Source organism: Misgurnus anguillicaudatus, chromosome 1 (genome assembly GCF_027580225.2).
Source record: "Misgurnus anguillicaudatus chromosome 1, ASM2758022v2, whole genome shotgun sequence".
NCBI lineage: Eukaryota > Metazoa > Chordata > Actinopteri > Cypriniformes > Cobitidae > Misgurnus > Misgurnus anguillicaudatus.
Genome location: NC_073337.2, coordinates 1,440,673 through 1,463,429, shown reverse-complemented (window position 1 = coordinate 1,463,429; position 22,757 = coordinate 1,440,673). Strand labels below are relative to the sequence as shown.

The window sequence follows — 22,757 nt, the reverse complement described above, 5'->3', positions numbered from 1 at the left end:
AATTCTGAGATGAAGAGCATCAAAGTCTGATTTTAGCCATTCATTTCATTATGATTTTAATTTTTGACATGACCTCAATCAATATTAAATATATAAACAAAACTACATTTTGACACAAATGTTTTGATAAGACAGGCACATTTATTTGTTGGCAGCCAGCAATCATTCGTGTTGTTAAAACAACGGCAAGAATTACGCTAACATGAGTTATTTTCATATCATTAGTGCTGAGGGGTTAACACAATAGTGATAGGACAGTCAATGAGCATGACAACCAACAAACCTAGCAGGAAGGGCCTCGCTAATCCTATCACACTATGTTTTAGTCAACAAGACACTGATTAAGATGACATAACATTGGTTTTGGTATCTTACACACCCAACAAAAAAACATATGATAAAAAAATGTACTTACATGCCACCAAAACACTCGTTCAATAACTCTCTGGAAAAACATTATACCTTTCCAAAAATCCGTGGGAGACTTTCTTTTGGCAGCGTGAAAACAATACGGGAAAAACAAATTGCTCAACCCTGTGCAACAATGTAAACGGTCCGTGTTACAATTAACCCCACGTTAGTTTTTGCCTCGCGCACCCCTAATTAAAAATCACATATTAATGACTTATTTTGCAAGGCCTTATTCTACATGCTTAATCCTACCAAATTCCTATCAATTTATAAACTTAACCACTACTTTACTAAGTATAAATCACCAGTAATTAGAAGAAAATTGATGCAAAAGTAGTTCATAGTGAGGATTGGACCCTAAAGTGTGACCAAAATAATTAATGTAGTTCTATATGATTTATTTGAAAGAATTTAAAGAGCCATTTGATGTCATTAGTAACTAGTAATGAATTACCTTTTGAGTAACTTACCCAACACTGATAATAAGCTTATATTTGTTAACATTAGTTAATGCATTAGCGAACATGAACTAACAATGAACAATACTTCCACACTTTTTAATCTTAGTTCATTTCACATGAAATTTCACATGAGTGCACAATGAGTTAACATACATTTTTTATTGGCATTATCATAAACAAAGATGAAAAATAATGAACTGATTTTTAGTTTATGTGAATGCATTTACTAATCTACCATTTTTTTTCTGATAGTGTATGCATTTCATTGTAGTATTTATGCACCTCAAAGTCTATTTATTCTTATGCATTTAATAAACAGTTTAGATTCTTTTTGCCATTTTGCCCACAACATTATGACCAGTGTAAAATCTTGGTCCTGAAGCAAATCACCAATATATGCACTATATAAATTAGACATGAAACATTATATATAAAGAGGTCGGGGGAAAGAAAACAGACTGGACAGAAATAAGTTGCAGAGGTTGCAACAACTCAAAACAAAGCGTGTGCAATACATACATCAGCATAGCTATAAATGTCATACAGCCAAACCAATCATTAAAAGGCAAGATATGTATAACGGACCTGACCTGAGGACATCAGTCATGTGATTTTTGACATTTGTGAGAAAGTGACTAAACAGTGTTTTTCGCAAACGTTTTGGAATGTTGAAGCGGTATTTCATTAGGACATCTGTCAACTGCGGACTGATTTTGTAAAGATATTAAGGTGTTAGATGCCCAAAAGTTGTCATTGACAAATTTTATGCTGGATCATCAGCGTGGAGGAATGTGTGTAAACATATTAACACCCAAAAGTAACTTTAGCTGCTTCCAGATGACTTCTGGTTCACTGAAGAATCACATTCTCCCATGAACTGTAGCATGCATTGTAAAATGCACTACATGTAGTATGCACTAATATAAAGTGTGACATCCGTGCTAACGTCTCATAATCTTATGATGAGATTAGGAGCATTAAAGGTCTAGGCAGGCAAACAATCATAATAAAGTTCAGGCAAACAAATCAACAGGTAAGGAAGCAAACAATTGAAGGGTAAATATCCAGGAAATGAAATTCTGCAGCGCTCAAAATGGATGCAGGGGCAAACCATACAGTAGTTTGCGAGGAGAGAGTGAGGTATAACAGGTTTAATAGTCTGGGTAATGCATAGCAGGTGTGGTTGCGATCAGACATGATGGGACACTTTGAGAGTGTGTGTGTGTTTATGACTCTTGGATTCTTGTGTGTGTTAATAGTCCCATTGGGTTCACACAGTGAGCACTAAAGCTGTATAAAATCTCTTTTAATCCTGTTCACCCGGGGCATGTAGTCTCATGCCAACAGAAATACTCAGCCTGCCATTGGACGATTTGTGGCAAGGCCAAAGCCAGGCCAATGGCTCTCCAGACAACATTACAACATTCTGTCATTCTAACAGCCAATCTTCTCCACACTCATATATTATATATCCTCATATAGCACACACACACACGCACGCACACACACACACACACACACTACAAAACAATACTCAGGTGCATCACATCTGTTAAATGATTTCATTAAACGCTTGTGTGTGTTTTGGTTTGTGATTTAGACTCTGAGAACAGTTACACTTTGAGCTGCGGTGTACCTGTCCAACCAGGTAAACTTCCACCGAAGAAGAACATCACTTCAACCAGCAGTAGCTCTCTTCAGACCTGCACAGGTAACACATTCATCAAAAGACAAATATTTTGGCTTTTTTGTTAAGCTCACAACATGATCTCCACCCTGATCTCTTTACATTGGCTTCTAGTCTATCACAGAATTTTTAAATGATTTTATTGGTGTATAAATCCTTGCATGGACTATCTTTCTTAGCTTTTATTTGAACACCAGCCAAGACGAACTTTGAGATCAGCAAATAAGAACTTACTAAACATACCAAGGACACATTTACACCAAAAAGGAGATTGTGCGTTATGTTGCAGCACCAAAATTATGGAACAGCTTGCCTAACAATATTCGAGATGCACCGACAGGTTTTTAAAACAAAATTGAAATTGTTTTCTTTAGCTTTTAGTATGTGATACCAACTACTTTATTTGCTATTTTTGTTTTTTATTATTAGTTGCAATTTTTAGATATGTATTTGTACTGTATGTTTTTTTAGTATGTGTTTGTAATGTGTTTTAATTTTTTTAGTATTACTGTATTTGTTTTTTTTTAGTTAGTTTTTATTATAAAGCGCAGGGCCCAAGTGGGGCCACTTTTCAGGCCCAGAATTTTCCATGCTGGAATTCCAAATGAGCACTTTTGCCAAATTGGATAAACGAAGCAACAGTTCAGCACTTAGGCTACTTTTGTGTAGTTTTTATTAATACCATGGTTCAACAAATAATATAAAGGTTAAATATCAATTAAATAAATATAGCTGCAAGCAGCAATTGCGGGCCGCCAAGCACCTTCAGCGCAATGAGCACCCAAAGCACAGCAAAAACCACACGACGCAGCAAATGTGCAAAGCGCAGAAAGCGCGCAATACAGAGGCCGAACCCGAAGCAAAGCAAATGCAGAGCAGAACCACTGCAGTGCGGAGCAACAACAGTAAAGATGGCAAAAATATAACACGTGTGGAAAACCAGACAGGTCGAGAAGAACGTGTTAAAGTGAACACAAAAGGAAATCTCAATAAGTGAAAGTAAGAGCTGGGATTCGAACCCAGGAACTCAGGTTCCCAAAACACAGCACTTACAGCATGCGCCACTGAGTAAACAATTAAACCACTGAGTTGGTGTGTCCAAGCTATAGAATACAGCTTTAAAGCTATAAACATTGATATCCAACAATTACCAAAAGTGTAGAAATGACAACATAGAGCACAAATATCTGAAATACAATGTATAGTATGAAAATCACAAAACTTAAGTGAGAAAAAAAGTTAAGACAAAAGACCACTGCAAATGGGATTCGAACCCATGAACTCAGAATCTCATGGCATGTGGTTAACCAGATGCACAACTCAGTTAACACAGCTCAAAGGGCAGCAAAAAAACAGCTTAGGTGCTGCAAGGATTGACATGTGCCAATCAACTCAGATGCAGAACTGACAGTGCAGAGCAGAACTAACAGAAATACAATGTATATGAGAATCAAAAAGCTCAAGTGAGATTGAAGACAAGAACATCATTCTGTATAGTAATGCTATACAATGTAATATACAGTCACATTAATTTACTATGACAAATAGACAATGTCACAGGCACGGTCAACTTTGGAGTGGTATTTCTAAGAAAGAGAACAGAATATCAAAAATCTGTTCGGTCATTTCTGTGCGGATTGCTCCAAACATTATACGAGCAGTACCTTGCATAAAATAAACAAAATTTGTAAAAGGAGTAGCGAAAAAATCATCTACCATATGCTTTACAATAACACATGAACAGAATGTTGGAAAATGCCAAACGAGGTATCGTTGCAATTAGGGCTGCAGCTATCGATTCTTTTTGTAATCGATTAATCTAGCACTGAATCGATCGATTAATCAAGTAATCGGATACAAATTTTGTTTGTGTTTTTAAACAACCAAAACAAATAATGCATAACGAAAATGACGTGGCTGTAAAATGTTCAAGCATTTGGCTTTTATTTCTAAAAAAACCAGAGGTATTTGGCTCCAAAAAATAAGCCTATTAATTTAAAAGTTTATAAGTGCCAGTGCCAACAATTAAGCACTTTAATTTATTAATATGCATAACAGGTTTCATGCTGTAATCTAGCACTGACATCAAAGTAAATATCTGGTTTATGTACATTTCCACACCTGCAGCATTTACCATTAGGCTACTAACATATCTAATATAATAAATCATTTCTGGGGTGAGCCTATTTGCTATGGTAACAACCTGTGTGTGTGCGCGCGCACGTGCACCTGTGTTTCTGTGTGCACGCGTGCTGTGCTTGAGGAAGAGTGACACCCCAGTCAGACGTTCAGTTGCTTCATTGCATTTTGGTACGGCAGAAAAACATATATTCCTTTTCAAAAGAACGCTGCATTTGGTTTGCATCACTTGCATTGCGGTGCATTTTAGGTTAAGAATCAGTTCGAAAAAACGCGTTACGACATCACGTCCCGCTGTATACAGTAAATGCATGCTGAAATTATTGTTGCGTGGCTACATAAAAGTTTAAGCATATGTGATGCATTGCGCGATCAGTCTGACTCGCGTGAGAGAGAATAACTTCCTTATGCTAAACTCCAATAAAACAGAGATTATTATTATTGAACAAAATATGTCAGATTACAAGTTGCCCATATATGATTGCACTGTGGTGCTGTTTTTTTGGTACACACACCTGTAAAGTGCATGCGTGTTTGTGAAGGGGTTCTTTTTTAAGCAATTGAACGTGAATACGAAAACATCAAAGCTAAACATCATATCTAGTCAAACCGCATAACGACATCGCTACAAATACAGTATGGGATTAAAATCAGCGGAAGCTATGTTACCTTGTTTCATCGACGCTTGGTGAAACAACAGTGGATGTTTTCGGTTCAGATGCTGAATGTAATGATCCCAAACTTTAAACATTCTCTCTCTGCCGTTTATGGACATATTCGCTCCGCCATCGCGCCAACTAAATTCAAAATGTACCATGCGCTATGATGTGCTTCCTGAACATTGAACAACGGTCCGTGTGAATCAGATCTCGGCGCGTGTAGTGCGCGTCATAGGAATTTAACGAGGCTTCGAGGCAGAATTTTTGCGTCGAGGAATTTTTTGAATCGAGTAAATCGAGTAACTCGATGAATCGTTTCAGCCCTAGTTGCAATCGGCATAAACCAGTGAATACAATTTCACAAAGAAATTAATATCAGACAAAGTATTCAGAAGTTATAAGCAGTTCCATAAGAACTGTTATAGTTTATAACCCCTAGGTGGCGCTGTACTCTGACTTCCCAGGTAACTTCAGGACATCATGTCGAAGCTCCTTACTAATTTTTGCGCGGATATGTCCAATAGTTCAAAAAATATAACAAATTATGTGAAATTTCAAAATGGCGGACAGGCGGTTCGGTCAAACCCGGCATAATACACATCGGCAGATGCGGCATGAGGTAAGCAATCCATAGACATCAAGATCATAATTTTCTGACAAACAGTTCAGAAGTTATGGGCAAAAATAGCCTATTTTCATATCTCATGACCCATAGGTGGCGCTGTCACCAAATTTGGCATGAACCCCAAGTTCATGTTCCACATGAAGTGTACCAAATTTCATTTCAATTGATCAAAGAATGACCGAGCTACAGCTTCAGAACCATTTTTGCGTCAACCTCGTTAAGTTTGCGCATTTATTACTTTTGAACAAAGATAAATATAAAAATTCTGTTCGGTCAGTTCTGTGCGGCTCACTCCAAAGATCACCTGTGCCAAATTTCATAACAATTGAACCAAATTTGAAGGAGGAGTAGCGAATAAACGGAATACTGTACATTTCAAAATGGCCGCTACTAAAACAACAAGCATTAAAAACAACAAGCATGAGGAGAGCAATCTCGTGTACTAAGTAGAATTTTCATAGATCAAGCGGATCAGCAGTTATAACCATTTGAACATTGAATTTTTGCACTGCTGGTGGCGCTATAGAGTTAGGACTAGAGACCCCATTTTTGGTCACATGACTTTTTAAGACCACCACTACAACTGTGCCAAATTTCATCATTTTCCTACATACGGTTCATAGGGCTGCCATAGAGTCCCATTGGGGAAGAAGATGAAGAATAATAATACTGACAGTTCCAATAGGTGCCTCAGCACCTTCGGTGCTTGGCCCCTAATAATATACTTACACACTACAAAAAATAATTAGTAATTAAATAAAATAATAATAAAAAGTAAATTTCCTGTATACACAGATCAAGCTTGAGTTTTGTTATCAATATTAAACTGCATAATATAGTCTATGAATCGCCATGTATTGTTTGATACACAAGGCTAATATTTTGATAAAATTTAACATTTTGCTTTTGAACAGGTAGACAACTGTATTAGCCGAATAATTAAGTTGCTAATGCTAATCATTACTAGGCATATCTCTCTTTACCTGTCACCACTTGTCTTTGTCCTCTTAAAAAAATAAATCGGTAAGCTTGGCACATTTGGCAGCATCCTCCTCCTGGCTTTTACAGCCCCTCCTGGCCTCTTTTTCACACCCATCCTCCCTCAAAACGCGTATCATTACGGTAGGGCCGGCCCAGCCTACCTGAGAAAAGTTTAGGAAAAGACGGGCTATGGACCGAACCAACTCTATGGGAGGAGAGGGGGGAACTCACTCACATGGTGCAACCCATGCAGGGGCTGCACGCTGCGGTGTCAGAATGCCGAACGTGTGTAGTGTTATTTAAGAGAAGATAGACTCACCAATGTGACAAATGTAAAAAACAAAAACCTCGACCAATGTGACAAATGTAAAAAACAAAAACCTCGACCTGCCCAAAAGTGAAGCGGCCCACCGGGAATTCTCCCGGTTCTCCCGATTACCCAACCCGGGCCTGGTGAAACACATTGCACACTTTCATTTTGTGCGCCATGTTTGGTTGGTTTAGGAGGAATGAAAGGTAGTCGATGTTTGCCTTCCATTCTCACTTGGTCTGCATGGCGTAATGGGACACGCAGGGTTGCCAGATCTGCCTAAATCAAAACTAGCACAAATACCAAAACTTTGCTTAAATAAAATCATCTTACTTTAAAGAAGAGGTCTTCACGGGTCCACTTACATTGGAAAATTAGATGTCCATGCCAGTTTGGGTTTTAAAGTTTCACGTAAATGAATGTGTTTTTGACGAACGGACCCGAGACAACCCAAACTATCTTGCGTGTGTGCGGCCGGCAAGTACTTTTCCAAAACCCTTCTCTGTTTGTCAAGAGTACTTACAACATCGTGTGGTTGACAGTAGATTAATTTCAATTGCGACAGACCTGTCAATCAATTTGAAATGCACATTTAAGCGGTCACCTTTGTGTCCTTGTCAGATAACAAATGAAAATAAATGGAGCAGCGGGCCCTAATGAATGCGAGGTCAGTGGGGTTTCTTTCTGTCTGACTGGTGCATGCGGGGATGCAGACTGCACACACATCGGTGCCGTTTACATTCAGGTCCAGTCGGGTTAAAAAATTGCCACTGGTTCGGCTCAGACTCGGGTCTTATTAAAAATATGATGCACATTTAGTAAAAAGTGATTCGGGTCATTTTGGGTCGGGTACATTTCTTTGGACCTAAGAAAAACTTATTCACAACGAAACGTAAGTAGTGATTGTCTTATTTTCTCCATCTTGACATATATCCAAGTGAAACAGCTTCTGAAATGTAATAAAGAGAGGGGGGTTGATTTGAATTAGTTTAACCAGAATTGATTGGTTGTTGTTATATGCTAATCACTGCGATCTTTTCCCTGGATCCGGGGAGAGGAGAAGATTTGCATTTTTTATTTAAGATTAGGAGGACACATTCATTTTTAAGCAATGATGAAGCTCACAGATAAGTCATTTGTAAAAAATTAAATATGAAGTTTGAATTTCATTGTGACTTTAAGATAGACAAGCGGGATGCATGGAGGTTTGCAAATACATAGATTAATAGGCAAGTTGAACATCCTATCATTGCATTGACTTCGGCAAAATTTCACTGGCCTTCCACAGAAAATGTATTTTAATATAAATGTGTTTATATAAAAGCCATGTAGTTTAGTGATTGCTATCAGGATGTGAAAAGATTTTCAGCCAGCATAGCAAAAAGGGTTTCTGCAAAAAATCGCCTACCATGCCTTTAAGCAACTGACATCAGCGTAGCTATAAATGTCATACAGCCAAAAAAAGCATTAAGTGCAAGATATGTACAATCGACCTGACTGAAAGACAGCAGTCATTTGAACTTTTGACATGAAATTCGAACGAAAAGTTGCAAATCAAAATCAAGCAATGCATCATTCATTTTAATTCAACTGCACGCATTAGGGTGTTAACTTTGACAACTCTTTATTTTATTTACGGATCATTTTCTCAAAAAAAGGTTTGGTCAGTCCTGGTTTATTCATTTTCCTCTTCATCGATCCTCATGATTCAGCACACATCTTTGTCCCAAAATGCCTCTCCTTGGCCTCTGTAGATGAGATCAGAGAGATGAGACAACTACAGCTCATATTGCATGACTTGATCCGTTCTATCACAATCTTCATGACAAAACCCAGACGCAGGCTGAAAAACCGGGATCTGCTTGGAGAAGCAGTCGCTTGACCCCACTGATGTCACGCTACTGTTAGTCCCGGGACCCTATCTTTTCCAGCTCGACATTCCCAATGCGGTTTGTTCTGTAGATTTTGGACAGTTTCAGACAGCTTCCAAATACTCCCGCATACACGCACTGCTTCTTGTTTTGGATGGAGTACACGGGAACGCTGTGAACCTGAGCGAATGACCCTGTGTTGGCTATGAGTTTACATGCTGACATATTTGAAATACACAGACAGGATTCTACCACAACGGCTCCTGAGAGCCCGGCAAGCACGCATGGGTCAGGCACGCATTGCGAAATGAACGTCAACCAAAGGTTCAGCACCGAACCCGTGCTCCGGGGTCCGAAATTGCCTTTATAACCCATAGAGACGTCAACAACCACAGTTTGTTCTTGCTTCAACTCATGACCTTTTAGATCGCTTTCTCTTTTCTCCTGTTTATTTTATTTTTTCGACTTTTTTGGACTCGTCGTCCTAAACTAGATACTCTCATTTTTAATACTTTGGAATGGCTCGTTCAACCCACAAGACTGATTTAGTACGTTTAAATTTTGGAAATGAAAAGGCCTCATATTTTGTCATTTTCCATGATTATTATCCAAACTGTGCAAGTGAAATTGAGACTTTGCCTATTTCCTATCCATCAGAGATGCTGGCTCAGCCCGTAAAGCAGAAAGCACGCTTTAAGATCAAAGACGCCAAGTGCCACCTCAGACCCCGAAACAAAGAGAAACCCCGAGACATGGGAAAGCAGGGCCTTCAGGGTGAGAGCTACATAAAATCATCCTACACAACAGAAAAGTGCATTTTGTGAAAATATAACCTTGATATCTTTTTTGATATCTTGATATTCTGTTATTATATATGAGACTTAAGATTTCAGAGATTTGAAATGTTTTAATAAGAATGCATAAAAAAGTTTCCCCTGTCCTCAGCTGGTCAGTTCCCCTGCAACGATGACTGTCAGGTGACTTTTGTAAATCTGAAGTGCGACTCCTCCAAAAAGCGCCGGCGTGGCCGCAAGTCTCCTTCTAAAGAAGTCTCTCACATCACCGCAGAGTTTGAGATGGAAATGAAAGAAGAGGAAGCATCAGGTAACTCCATGTGTACATGTTTCATGTCTTAACTCTACTGCCTCTGTTAAGATCGCTGATGGCATTTATTTCTACCTCAGAATCATGCAACGTGGACTGTGTGCGTGAGAAGACCAAGCAGAGGCTGCAGAGCGCCATGCGCACCTTGCGTAAATCCATCAGCAAGCAGCAGTTTTACATTCAGTTCTCCGGTACGGCGTATGAGGTGGCGCAGCGCACCGTGCGGCAGACGGACGAAAACGAGGCGTGCAGTATAGGACAGGTTCTTACTGACGGAAAATGCGGTGAGAATTCTCAAATGCTTTTGTTGTTTTGTATGTGTAAGACACAAATCTGTGCATTTGTGTGTGTGTGACGTGTTGTGTGTATCCTAGTCAGCTGCGGTGTGGGAACGTTTTATAGCGGAGAACAGGAGCAGTGCGTGGTATGTCCTCCAGGAACCTATCAGGACCGAGAGGGCCAGCTGTCCTGTGAGCCCTGCCCCAGCACGGATGGCCAGGGGATCGAAGGAGCCAAGAATGTCTCCGAATGTGGAGGTGTGTCCGTCTGTGTATGTGGATACAGATGTTTTTACTCTCAATCAATGATCGGCTTTGTGATGCTAATGGAAAACTTATTGATTATTGGGGCTGATTAATGCAGATCCATACCTAATCAATGCATTTTGAAATTCAGGATCAATCCAGCCAAACAAAATCTCAGAATTACTCATTATTATGTAAATCAAAAGACATCTGAGCTCAATTTTATGTCCGTATGAGGTGTTCAGATGCAAAAGCCGCTAAATGCCAAAATCTTAATGTCAAAATTGAGATAATGATTTTAAAGGAATGCTCTCGCCTCTGTTACACACATACGTTCATCAAACACTTTTGCTTCAAATCCGCTTATTCCCGGCCTCAGGTCATTCAGAAACACCGGTTTGTTGGCAGAATCTATTGATAAGAAATGATCATTTAAAACATGTCAGGCATACTAAACAAGGGTTTTGCATCTGAGGTCTTCATATGTACAGTAAGATGAATTTATGTAGAAAACAGTAAATCACTTGGGTGGGTGTACACAGACAGGGTCACAATTGTCTGTAGCTTCAGGTTTGTAGAAATAACAGTTTGCTTTCAGCTCCCTCTTGTGGATAAAAAACTACAAACGCTCTCGTAATGTTTATCTGACTCTAATTGAATTTATTTACAGTATTTACAGCACCGTTTAAAACAACATTTGGCCAAGGTGCAACATCTCATCATATTACTCTAGTTTAGCCAAATGAATACAAAAGTTTTAATAAATAGCAGTGGAAATTGTTTGGTGGGTGCAACAAAGTATAAGTTTTACATTCAGATACAGTAACATATTTTCTGGCAGACGTTTAGTGTCCTTATGCAAATCAGTTTGAGAGGTGCATGGGGAACTGCTATATTTAATAAAAAACAATATTATTAATATAAAAATATTTTTCATATTTTTTTATTGTTTTTCTTTTGCAATTGATTCTGATTATGAAATGAGTATTTTGTATATTCCCATTCTAGTTATCACAAGGGCATATGGTTTGTGCTTTTACTAATTTCATAAGAATTTATCAAGAATTTGGGTTGATTTTGTTTCATGTTAGAACTTATTTTGATTACTGATTTGTTAAAGGATTAGTCAATTTTCTTTAAAAAAAATCCAGATAATTTACTTACCACCATGTCATCCAAAATGTTGATGTCTTTCTTTGTTCTGTCGAGAAGAAATTATGTTTTTTGAGGAAAACTTTCCAGGATTTTTCTCATTTTAACGGACTTTAATGGACCCCAACACGTAACAGTTTAAAATTGCAGTTTCAACAGAGTTTCAAAGGACTCTAAACAATCCCAAATGTGGCATTAGGGTCTTATCTAGCGAAACGATTGTCATTTTTGACAAGAAATATAAAATGCACTTTTAAACAACAACTTCTCGTCTTTCTCTGGTCCTGTGACGCGCCAGCGCAACCTCACACAATACGTCAAGAGGTCACAGATGATGTATGCGAAACTCCGCCCCAGTGTTTACAAGTGTGGAGAAAGAGGACCGTTCAGACGTTGTTATATGTGGAATGATACTAATTAATGTTTTTGTGTTAGTTTATTGTTTAAAATGGTCCGCAAATGTGCGTTTTATATATGTAACACGTGACCTTTCCACGGCATTACGCAATTACGTGAGGTCACGCTGGCGTGTCACATGACCAGAGATAGACGAGAAGTTGTGGTTTAAAGGTGCATATTTTTTTCTTTACAAAAATAACAATCGTTTCGCTAGATAAGACCCTTATGTTTGGGATTGTTTAGAGTCCTTTGAAACTGCAATTTTAAACTGTTACGTGTTGGGTTCCATTAAAGTTCATTAAAATGAGAAAAATCCTGGAATGTTTTCCTCAAAAAACATAATTTCTTCTTGACTAAACAGAGAAAGATATCATCATTTTGGATGACATGGTGGTAAGTAAATTAACTGGACTTTTTTTTTTTAAGAAAATGGACTAATCGTTTAAATTCAGGGATCCTGTGTGTTTAAAAGCGCAGCTGATACTAAAATGCTGATACTGAATTACCATGGTTTTATTGTAGTAAAAGTGTAGTAAAAAGCTTTTAGGCAGATTGATTACAATTTGTATAACCACAGTTTTACTACAAATACCATGTTTTAAACTATGGTTTCTGTATCAAAAATAGGTTTAAGGATTTATTTGTAGTAAAACCATGGTCTTACTAAAAATTTAGGGATCCATGTGTACACAACCCCTTAACGGGAGAGAAGAACCATAAGCATTGGTAACGGTCAGGTTGATCTGGACCCAGCTTTTGACCATCAGTTTTTCTGCCAAAGTTATCTTCTCAAACGGACATTGAAGGAGATTGTCCAGAAAAAGTGGGTGAATAAGTGAAGACTGTGAATATTGTCAAGTAGTGAAACTTGCGCCCAATCTCTAGGTACTGAATTTAGCAGATGGCTAAAACAGAAAAGTTGCCAATCTCAGATCAAATTTGAGGACTCTGATTGGCTAAGTTTTATGTCATATTATAATATGTTTTTATTTCCTGAATCAGTAATTGGCTAAACTTTTACAAAGACCCTCCTGTGGACAATTTCTTGATTTCCCCACAGCTGAACTTGAGATGAGCAGACAGACAGAAACGGGGACAGCATATATTCTCCACAGATGATGATCATGTCACACCATATAAATATTCATTTATATAATTTACAAAATAATGATTGTGTGTGTGGCCCAGGGAGGACTGCGCTCTAGCACCCTCTATTGACCAGCCGCCACTGATAAATAGAAATAAAATGATTGAAAGCACAACGTTAAGAACAGTATGGTGATATTGTTAATAAAATATTCCTGTTTACTGTCTCTGGTTGTAGGTCAGTGTCCTGCTGGTCACTTCTCCACTGATGGGTTCCGGCCATGCCAGCCGTGCCAATTGGGCACCTTTCAGCCTGAGCCCGGTCGTGTGCTTTGTTTCCCTTGTGGAGGAGGACTCATGACCAAACATACAGGCAGCACATCCTTCAGAGACTGTGAAGCCAAAGGTAAGCTGGGGATTACAGAAACACAGGATACACCACAAAACAAGAGCACCTGTGGTGTGTATAGTGCATTGCACTGTCAATGCACTATGTAAAGATTTCTCTGTCTGTCTGTCTGTTAGACCATCTGTCTGTCCATACATTCATCTATCATCTAATCTATTTGTCTTCTAACTATCAATATGTTTGTATGTCTGTTCCTCCGTCCATGTATCTCTTCATTATTTATCTGTCAGTCTATCGTCTATCTGTCTGTCTGTCTTCTATCTGCCGGTCTTTCTGTCTGTCCCTCCGTCTATCCATCCATACACTGATCCATACATTTGTGTCTCATCTAACCTTTCTTCTATCTATTTATCTTTTTTGTCTGTCTGTCTGTCTGTCCGTCCGCTCATTCATCCATCTGTCTTCTATCTATCGGTCTGTCCATCTTTCCGTCTATCTATTTATTTGTTTGTCTTTTATCTGTTCATATTTGTCTGTTCATCCATTCATCCATCCGTGTGTCATCTAATTTGTCTGTATTTCCATCTGTCTATTATCTAATCTATCTGTCTTTTTGTCTGTCTTCCTGTCTATCTATCTGTCTGTCTCTCCATCCGTTCGTCGGTCCATACATTTATCTATCATCTAATCTATCCATCTTCTAACTATCTTTATGTTTGTATGTCTGTCCCTCTGTCCATCTATCTCTCCATTATTTATCTATCTGTCAGTCTATCTGATTTTTTATCTGTCTGCCTGACTGTCTGTCTATTAACCTGTCTGTCTTCTATCTGTCGGTCTTTCTGTCTGTCTCTCCCTCTATCCATCCATACATCGATGCATACATTCATGTCTCATCTAACCTGTCTTCTATCTATTTATCTTTTTTCTGTCTGTATGCCCATCTGTCTATCTATCTCTCCATCCATTTGTCTGTTTGTCTATTTATCTGTCTTGTCCGCCCCTCTGTCCATCATACATCCATGTATCATCTAATCTATCTGTCTTCTACCTATCTTTCTGTCTGTGTGTTTGTCTGTCTGTCCGTCTCTCTGTCTATCCATACATACAATACATCATCCATAGATCCATGCATGTATGATCTAATCTATGTGTCTTCTATCTATCTAGTTCATTGCGCTCCTGGACATCATTATAACTCCACCACACACCGATGTATTCGGTGTCCAGCTGGCACTTACCAATCTGAGTTCGGCCAGAACTACTGTATCACCTGCCCTGGAAACACCACCACAGATTTTGATGGAGCCACCAACGTTTCCCACTGCAAAAGTAATTTACACATACTTTCTTTCGCATACAGTATGCGTTCCTGTGATAAACAGTACATTTACAGAGATCTGTTCTCCACACATCTATAGACCAGCTGTGTGGAGGTGAACTTGGAGATTTCATGGGTTACATTGAATCTCCCAACTATCCTGGGGACTATCCATCAAATGTGGACTGTGTCTGGACCATAAACCCTCCAAACAAGAGGCGCATTCTCATTGTGGTGCCCGAGATCTTCCTCCCAATTGAGGACGAGTGTGGAGACGTGCTTGTCATGAGGAAGAGCGGTATGGTTTCATGCAACTGCTTTACACAAAATATCATTGGTGCAGAAAATGATTGAACCCCTCTGCTATATTCTTAGCCCTGCCCACATCCATTACAACTTATGAGACATGTCAGACATACGAGCGACCGATTGCCTTCACTTCCCGATCCCGAAAGCTGTGGATACAGTTTAAATCTAATGAGGGTAATAGTGGAAAGGGATTTCAGGTTCCATATGTCACCTATGATGGTAAGATGCAGTCCACACACATCCATACACATATAGACAAATATATACAGTATGTATGTGACTCATACATGCAAATATATATAGATTAATCATGTTTGTTTGTTTTTACAGAGGACTACCAACAACTCATAGAGGACATTGTTCGAGACGGACGACTTTACGCCTCAGAAAACCACCAGGAGATATTAAAAGTACGAGTGCATTTTCACTACTCTATGAAACTTTTAACACAACTCAACTTTTAATTCAGTTTCTCTTTTTGGTTTCAGGACAAGAAACTGATTAAAGCTCTCTTTGATGTTCTGGCTCACCCTCATAACTACTTTAAATACACCGTGCAGGAGTCAAAGGAGATGTTTCCACGGTCCTTTATTAAACTGCTACGCTCCAAAGTCTCCAGGTTTCTACGGCCGTACAAATAGAACAATTTTCCATGATCCCGACTTTATCTCTTCCTCTGTTGTTCCTCTGTTTTCTCCACTATCCTCCAGAAGGCCTCACTGCGGCAGGATGAGGAAAGAGTTTGATCCTGTCTCAAAATTTCTATTTGTTTTTCTACCAAAACTTTTTGTTTTGTTTTGTTTAATATTTATGTGCTTTATTTTTCAAAAAGCCCCTTTGGATGTTTGATATACACAGTATATATTTGTATATGTATGTATGTATATATATGTGTGTGTGTGTGTGTGCGCGCGTACAACGATATGGGAAGGCTTATTAGGGCATATTATGACACACTGTAAAATAAATGCAGCATTTTTGTAACTTAACATATTTAGTTAAACAATTATATCTAAAAGTTAGGTCAACTAGTCAAAACTTAAAATAATAGGTTGAATTGACTTGCAAAACCAAGTTGTTTTAACTTCATGCTGCATTTTTTTTTACAGTATACAGACACACACAGATATATATTGTTACTTTAAAAAGATGATTTCCACGCCCCTAGTGTGCATTGGGGTTTTAAAATCCTGAGTGCACTTAAATTTCCTCTTATGACCTGTTGGAATATGGAAAACGGCAAAAAAGACAAAGCCAGAAAAAATTAAGAGAGAAAGACTACCTGTCAGTACGAGAGTTAGTTATGTGTACGTTGTTTAACTAGTTTTTTGAGCTTCGATTGCACTTGAATTTTATATTGTAAACTTTAGAGAAAATGGAAATCTAAGTTACTTTTGTTGTATAGAGATGTTTTACCTTGGTTGTAGAAACAAGTGCTCCCGCATGGAGCTTATATGAAAACTTAAAAAGCCAAATAAAACGAAGAATAAATCCCTTAAAGGGATAGTTTACCCAAAAATGAAAATTCTGTCATCATTTACTCACTTTCATGTTGTTACAAACCTGTATAAATGTACTTGTTCTCATGAAAATAAAGAAAGATATTTTGAGGAATGTTTGTAACCAAACCATCATGAGCCCCATTCACTTCCATAGTATTACTATGGAAGTGAATGGGGCTCATCATATACGATTTGTTTACAAAGAGTGAGTAAATGATGAATTTTCATTTTTGGGTGAACTATCCCTTTAAAACAGAAATGTCACGTCTCGTAATAATGATCTGACTGTTCGTAATATTAAAAAGTAGTGTGTTGACGTTCCTTCTGCTTCCCTTTGTCATGTCTAAAGTCATTTGTTTCTTGTAATGTAATTGTAGTATTGCTTTCATGTTGTTAACCATCCATGTTGTTTAGTTACAAGGAATGGCACGTTTCAAGTAATGCAAATGTGATGATTTTTGCTGGTTGTGCAGTCACTGCTGACAGTGATGAAAAAGAGACAGATTTTGGAATTAGAGACATATTCTCTATTATAATGACGTATCACCTTTGTGCTGTGCACAAAGACACATTTTTTGCATATTTGTTGTTGGACTGTGGATGAAGAGTTGACTGTGTTTATTGACAAGAACACACAAAAAGCACGTGAATGTCGACCGGCTTAAAACCTCCCAAATCATTTCACCTTCAGACTGTTTTTGTGTGCGTGTGTTTCTACATGCAGTTCAGATAAAGAGAGCAGTGATAGTGGTGTTGTTAGTGAAGTTGTTAAGAAGATAACTGGACAATATACCAATGCCAGCCTGGCATGATTTTCTTCTGTAATGCATTTTTATTTTGTAAATCCTGATCTCACAAACCTATGCGTGTATCAGAAATGTGTGTCAGTCTGTGGCCCTTTGAGATGAGGAACACACACAGAGATGTGCCATGAAAGTGACACGGTTAACACTGACGACTTTGAGTATTTTGCATTGTTTTGCATATAAATATATATGGTTAGTATGGGGTTAGAGCTATGATTTTAAAGCTGCTTTGTTATATGAGCACTTATTAATGCTTGTATTTCTACCATATTTTTAATATTCACAAGCAGACATGGAAACACACACACATCAATAAACACACAATATACTGTACACACAAATGCACTTGTGAGATGAACATCGGTTGTCATTTTCATTGGTGTTTTATTAAAACATTGGCATTGGACTGTTCAAGAAACTGTTAATATTACAGTAGGAAGAATGTATGATGTGTTAAATTGACTACATATACACACACTTTGGCCCTTAGATGGATAAAGTGACTAATACTGCTACAGGTGTGGACTTGTAGCTTTATGGGAACAGATATGTAAATGATGTACAAATGTTAGGTTTTGTTTTTTATTAAGTTAATATTTACAGTAGTGGCAGTGTTCAGGAAGGCTCTGTTGAACAGTTTGCTTACAGTCATGCTGAAGACCTTGTTTTTAAAGCAAGGCAGCACAAGATGAATCCCAGAAGTTGTGATATGTGGAGGGGAAAGGAAACAATTGTTAAGATCTCACTTTATTAATAAATCATCAAATCTCATGCTGTGCTCTGTGTGATATCTGTGGGAATGTTTATTTGTAGACTTTCATCTTTATCACCATCATTAAAATTAAGATTAAAGATTGGGTTGACGTGTCACACCTACATAACGTGTTAAAAAAATTAAACAGACAAACTGCGTATGTTAATACTTGCGTTGATTATATTTAGCATCCTCTCGTCGACATATTAACATATAGCACAGTTTTCTCCCCATAAGGGGGCAGCATACACAAAGAAAAAAATGCAATATTCCCAATGTCAGCCTAAAGCCCAATATTTCCTTAACTGTCACACGCAAGTGCGCCCACACACAAACCTTTCAGGGATTTTTTATAAAAGTTTATTTTTTTATTTTTTTATTTAAGTATCAATAAAAGTTGCTATTTTACTTAGTCTGCCAATTTACAAGCCCCGATGCAGTTTACTCATTCTTGAATCTGTTTATCTACTTTAAAGTTCAACAAAGATAGCATCTCTGGTTAGATTTACTGTCGTTCTGACTGAAGAGTAAAAGTAGAAAAAAAGGTATAAAGACATGCTTTTCTACTGAAATAATTGATTTGACATTAGTTAAGAGGTCAGTCAACCAATCCTACTATGGGAAAAATTTGCTCATGAATATTAATATTTATGAACAGAATCTGTGCATGTGACGTTCACCCAGGAGGCCTGCTGATTGGTTGAAATGCAGACGTCGGCTAATCGGTTGGCAAATTAGCGTATTCTATTAAAGATGAAAGATTGGCTTATAAATAATAATAAGGTTCGCGACGTGCCTCCACTACAGGAACGTATTCATGATCTAATTAATATTCATAAGTTAAACATTTCACTATAGTAGGATTCACAGGGGAGGAGAGAAAGCTCGAGAGCTGCGCGAGGGGGAGTGTCTATGTGCCCGAGACCCACACACAAACACACATCGGTCCGCCACGCGACTTCAGTTTAAACAAACCAGCGCGCGTCTCTGCACGCCGGACCCGCCGCGTTTTCACTCTCTCGCCGGTTTATTTATTAGCTTTGTCAACCAGAACATCTCTGTTAAAATACCGGCGAACAGACTGTGAAGTTTGCAGTCTATCCAGGTATGTAAATCACTTCCGGAACTCTTTAAATATGCATGAATATGTATATAAAAGTGAGGGTGTTTAAACGATGCTGATGGATTTGGGAATCGGAGACTGTTACCATAGATACAGTCCATCTTTAAAGTGTTTGGTCAAGATGGGTATTGATGTGTGACATTGTGATTTAAAAACTAAATTAAACAATGTTTCCAGTCACTGTTTCTGTCAGGGTTTTTTTTCTTTGCGGGCTGCCGTTATGCCCATTTTAATTGGTTAACAGCAACCGGACAAGCAGAGGTCTGTGTTTTATTGTATATGTATAACTGCATTACAATGCTTTTTAACATAGACCATGGCATTATCGTCATATTCTATGAAGTAATTCCTAATATAAAAGCTATATAATATGACATTTGCTTAGCCTGGTACTATACATAATAATATTAACATTTGATACCAACACTGTACCATGCTTTAGTACATTTTGTAAGAGTTGTATGCTTATTTTTCATGTATTCTGTCGTTTTTTAGGGTTTGCTACATTTATAACAAAAATATAAATAGATAACAAAAAGTCTTTGATAAATAATACAATTTAAAATGTATTTAGATTATTATTATTATTTTGTTGGTAAGGTTGTTTGAAACTTTTCATTGGACCAGCTTCATTTTCTCACACTTTTCTTATTCCTTTGTGCCCAGTTTACAAAGAACACCACAGATTTATTTTGCCTCCCATACATTAGTTCCTTTTCGCTTTCTTAGTCTCTGTCCTCATTTATTTTTTATGAATAGTCACACGATACTTTTTCATCCCACGTAGGCTACCAGGCGAAATCTTCTGTGCTTCCGAATGGTTTGAGAAATCAGGTGCTTCGTGAAGAATGGGGAAGCTTTCTACTTTCTTTTCCTCCTCGTCATTTTTGTTCAAAAAAAGAACGTTTTGGCTCCCGTTTCTTTCACAAAGCTTTTGTGTCCTTTTTCTTCCCAAAACAATTGTCTCGGTTGCGTCAAATCTTTTTTTCATCCATCTTGAAAGTGCAGGGAACTCTATTGTTAGACACAGAAATCGTGACAGAATGGTTACCATGGCTTTGTGTAGAGAAGGACATGCCGCTGTTATACACGTGTCTGATTGTGGGTTTTGGTAATATGCGACTGTCACTCCGCACATCTGCCTTTATCTTGTTTCTTCAGGTGCCTTGGATGCACTGTGGTCCCGGCTGTATTTCCATTCCAGCGACACTGGTGAGGAGCAGCATGCGTTCTCACATTCCCAACAGCGAGGCCGTGAAGTGGTCCAGCCACTGAGTTCAGTGGTCCTACAAGGTCCTGGACCTCCCCACAGACTCAACCTGAGATTGTCCTGCCCCATCTGACCTCAGCTAGGCTGAACTTCTTTTAATCGTGCCCTGTCGTGTGTGAAATAGAGAGAAAAAGTGTGTAGTGCCATGGCTTTTACTCTTTCGGAAATCATGGCAGCCCGGCGACAGCAACAGCAGCAGCAGACTCAAAGAGGAGGAAGAGGAGCGATTGAGGTGGACGAATACAGCGCCAACCCGACCCAAGCCTTCACCTTTTACAACATCAACCAGGGTCGTTTCCAGCCCCCCCATGTCCACATGTAAGAAACACATTTACACGTTATCTCTAAACGGTTATCATGTGTCCCCTTCTATCTTTTTAGCCCACTTGACTGAATTACAAGCATGTTTCTACTACATTTTTTCAAACTGTATAAGGATATTTTTGGCTACACACTGAGATAATCACTTGATTATCTATTCAAAAACCTAATATTTTTTTGGAGTGCAAGTGTTGCTTTACATATCATTCAATGTATTCTGGTAATTTTGGTAAAAGGTTTAATGATAAATGCAAGCATTTTTTTATTTATATAGTATCTCAATGACTGGACCAACTATAAGGGAATTCCTGTCAAAATGTATAAATAATTCCTGTAACATGCCTTGACAATCATGGAGTATTACCTAGCCACAGCAAATTAATATTCATGAGCTCCGTTTTTTCTGTGTAGTGATGTCACAACCTGCCCATCTTCGCCCTCCCACATTAAAAATTATTCTGTTGCCGTTGGCAGTTATGCGATGGTTCTTTGTTTCTTGTGTTTCAAGGTCTTGCTTATTTTTTTTGTTTTTGTTTAGAGATGGTTCACCTTTTATGATTACTTGAAATCAGTGCTGTTTTTATTGCTTTGTTTCCTCGTACATCTGATTCATGCCAACCTTCAAATACACATGAGTCACAAGTATATTTGTGTTAATGTGTATAGAAGCTGTGAATGTGGCCGACCCAGCAGGAGACAGATAAAGTGGGCCATTCTTATTCAAAATCTGCGGTGTCCCTCAGAGACCCGGTTTTGCCATTGAACGTTATAGAATTTAATGTGATGCCGCACATCTCTCTCTTCCTCTGTTTGCAGGGTAGATCCGTTGCCCCACGATACCCCAAAGCCTCCAGGCTACACGCGTTTCGTCTGCATCTCGGACACGCACTCGCGCACGGACCCCATTCAGATGCCGTATGGTGACGTGCTGCTGCACACGGGAGACTTCACAGAGCTCGGCCTACCCAGTGAGGTCAAGAAGTTTAATGACTGGCTCGGTAAGAAGCTTCCCCTTTTCTACACAGTGACCAAATAAAACTATAAACCAGAAATTATTTTTTTGAAGGAGGATTATTGGATCATTTCTTTTTTAAAGATGTAATAAGAAAGTGTTTTTGTCTTTAATAAGCGCATATAGGTATTAGGCACATAATTCATTTGAAACATTCCCAGATGAATAGCTATACATATGCCTGCAATCTAAATTATATTTGGTTATATAAAAAATGTAATTATCTTTATTGTCACACCACCAAAATACAGAATTGTAGTGGTGGTGGAAACACTCATTATCCAGGGCACTACATGTATAGTAATGCAACAAAATACACGATGCAGGATGTACACAATACATAGTATTACCAATACAAAATTTGTACAATACAGTGTATACATAAATATTATACAAATATACACAATATATAGAATGTACGCAATACAAAATATGCACAACAGACACAATACAGGAAACATGGCCCGACAAGTACATTTGATATACTAAGCTGCTGTGCCTTTGAGGTGAAAATTGTTAAAAATGATTTATACAATGGGGTCAATAGATGTGGTAATTATAAGACATTGTTGCCATAGACA

The 22,757-nt window shown here is 38.2% G+C and overlaps 2 protein-coding genes across 4 annotated transcripts in view; both read left to right on the top strand.

Moving 5' to 3' along the window:
• scube1 (signal peptide, CUB domain, EGF-like 1) overlaps window positions 1–17,574 on the top strand; it is a 101,456-nt gene extending 83,882 nt beyond the window's left edge. For both annotated transcript variants that reach the window (XM_055190661.2, XM_055190662.2), the window contains 11 exons: window positions 2,473–2,583; window positions 9,802–9,918; window positions 10,090–10,248; window positions 10,329–10,532; window positions 10,623–10,784; window positions 13,648–13,815; window positions 14,929–15,090; window positions 15,180–15,377; window positions 15,455–15,607; window positions 15,719–15,798; window positions 15,877–17,574. In XM_055190661.2, the coding sequence (XP_055046636.2) occupies window positions 2,473–2,583; window positions 9,802–9,918; window positions 10,090–10,248; window positions 10,329–10,532; window positions 10,623–10,784; window positions 13,648–13,815; window positions 14,929–15,090; window positions 15,180–15,377; window positions 15,455–15,607; window positions 15,719–15,798; window positions 15,877–16,029 (1,667 nt within the window). In that variant the 3' untranslated portion in view covers window positions 16,030–17,574. The remainder of the gene's footprint in view (window positions 1–2,472; window positions 2,584–9,801; window positions 9,919–10,089; window positions 10,249–10,328; window positions 10,533–10,622; window positions 10,785–13,647; window positions 13,816–14,928; window positions 15,091–15,179; window positions 15,378–15,454; window positions 15,608–15,718; window positions 15,799–15,876) is intronic.
• A 1,631-nt stretch (window positions 17,575–19,205) lies between these two features.
• The window catches only part of mpped1 (metallophosphoesterase domain containing 1), a 56,341-nt gene continuing 52,789 nt past the window's right edge, over window positions 19,206–22,757 (top strand). Inside the window, exons 1-3 of one of the 2 annotated variants that reach the window (XM_055190864.2) lie at window positions 19,206–19,555; window positions 20,735–21,161; window positions 21,981–22,162. In XM_055190864.2, the coding sequence (XP_055046839.1) occupies window positions 20,989–21,161; window positions 21,981–22,162 (355 nt within the window). In that variant the 5' untranslated portion in view covers window positions 19,206–19,555; window positions 20,735–20,988. The remainder of the gene's footprint in view (window positions 19,556–20,734; window positions 21,162–21,980; window positions 22,163–22,757) is intronic. The other variant, XM_055190863.2, reaches the window with a different exon arrangement.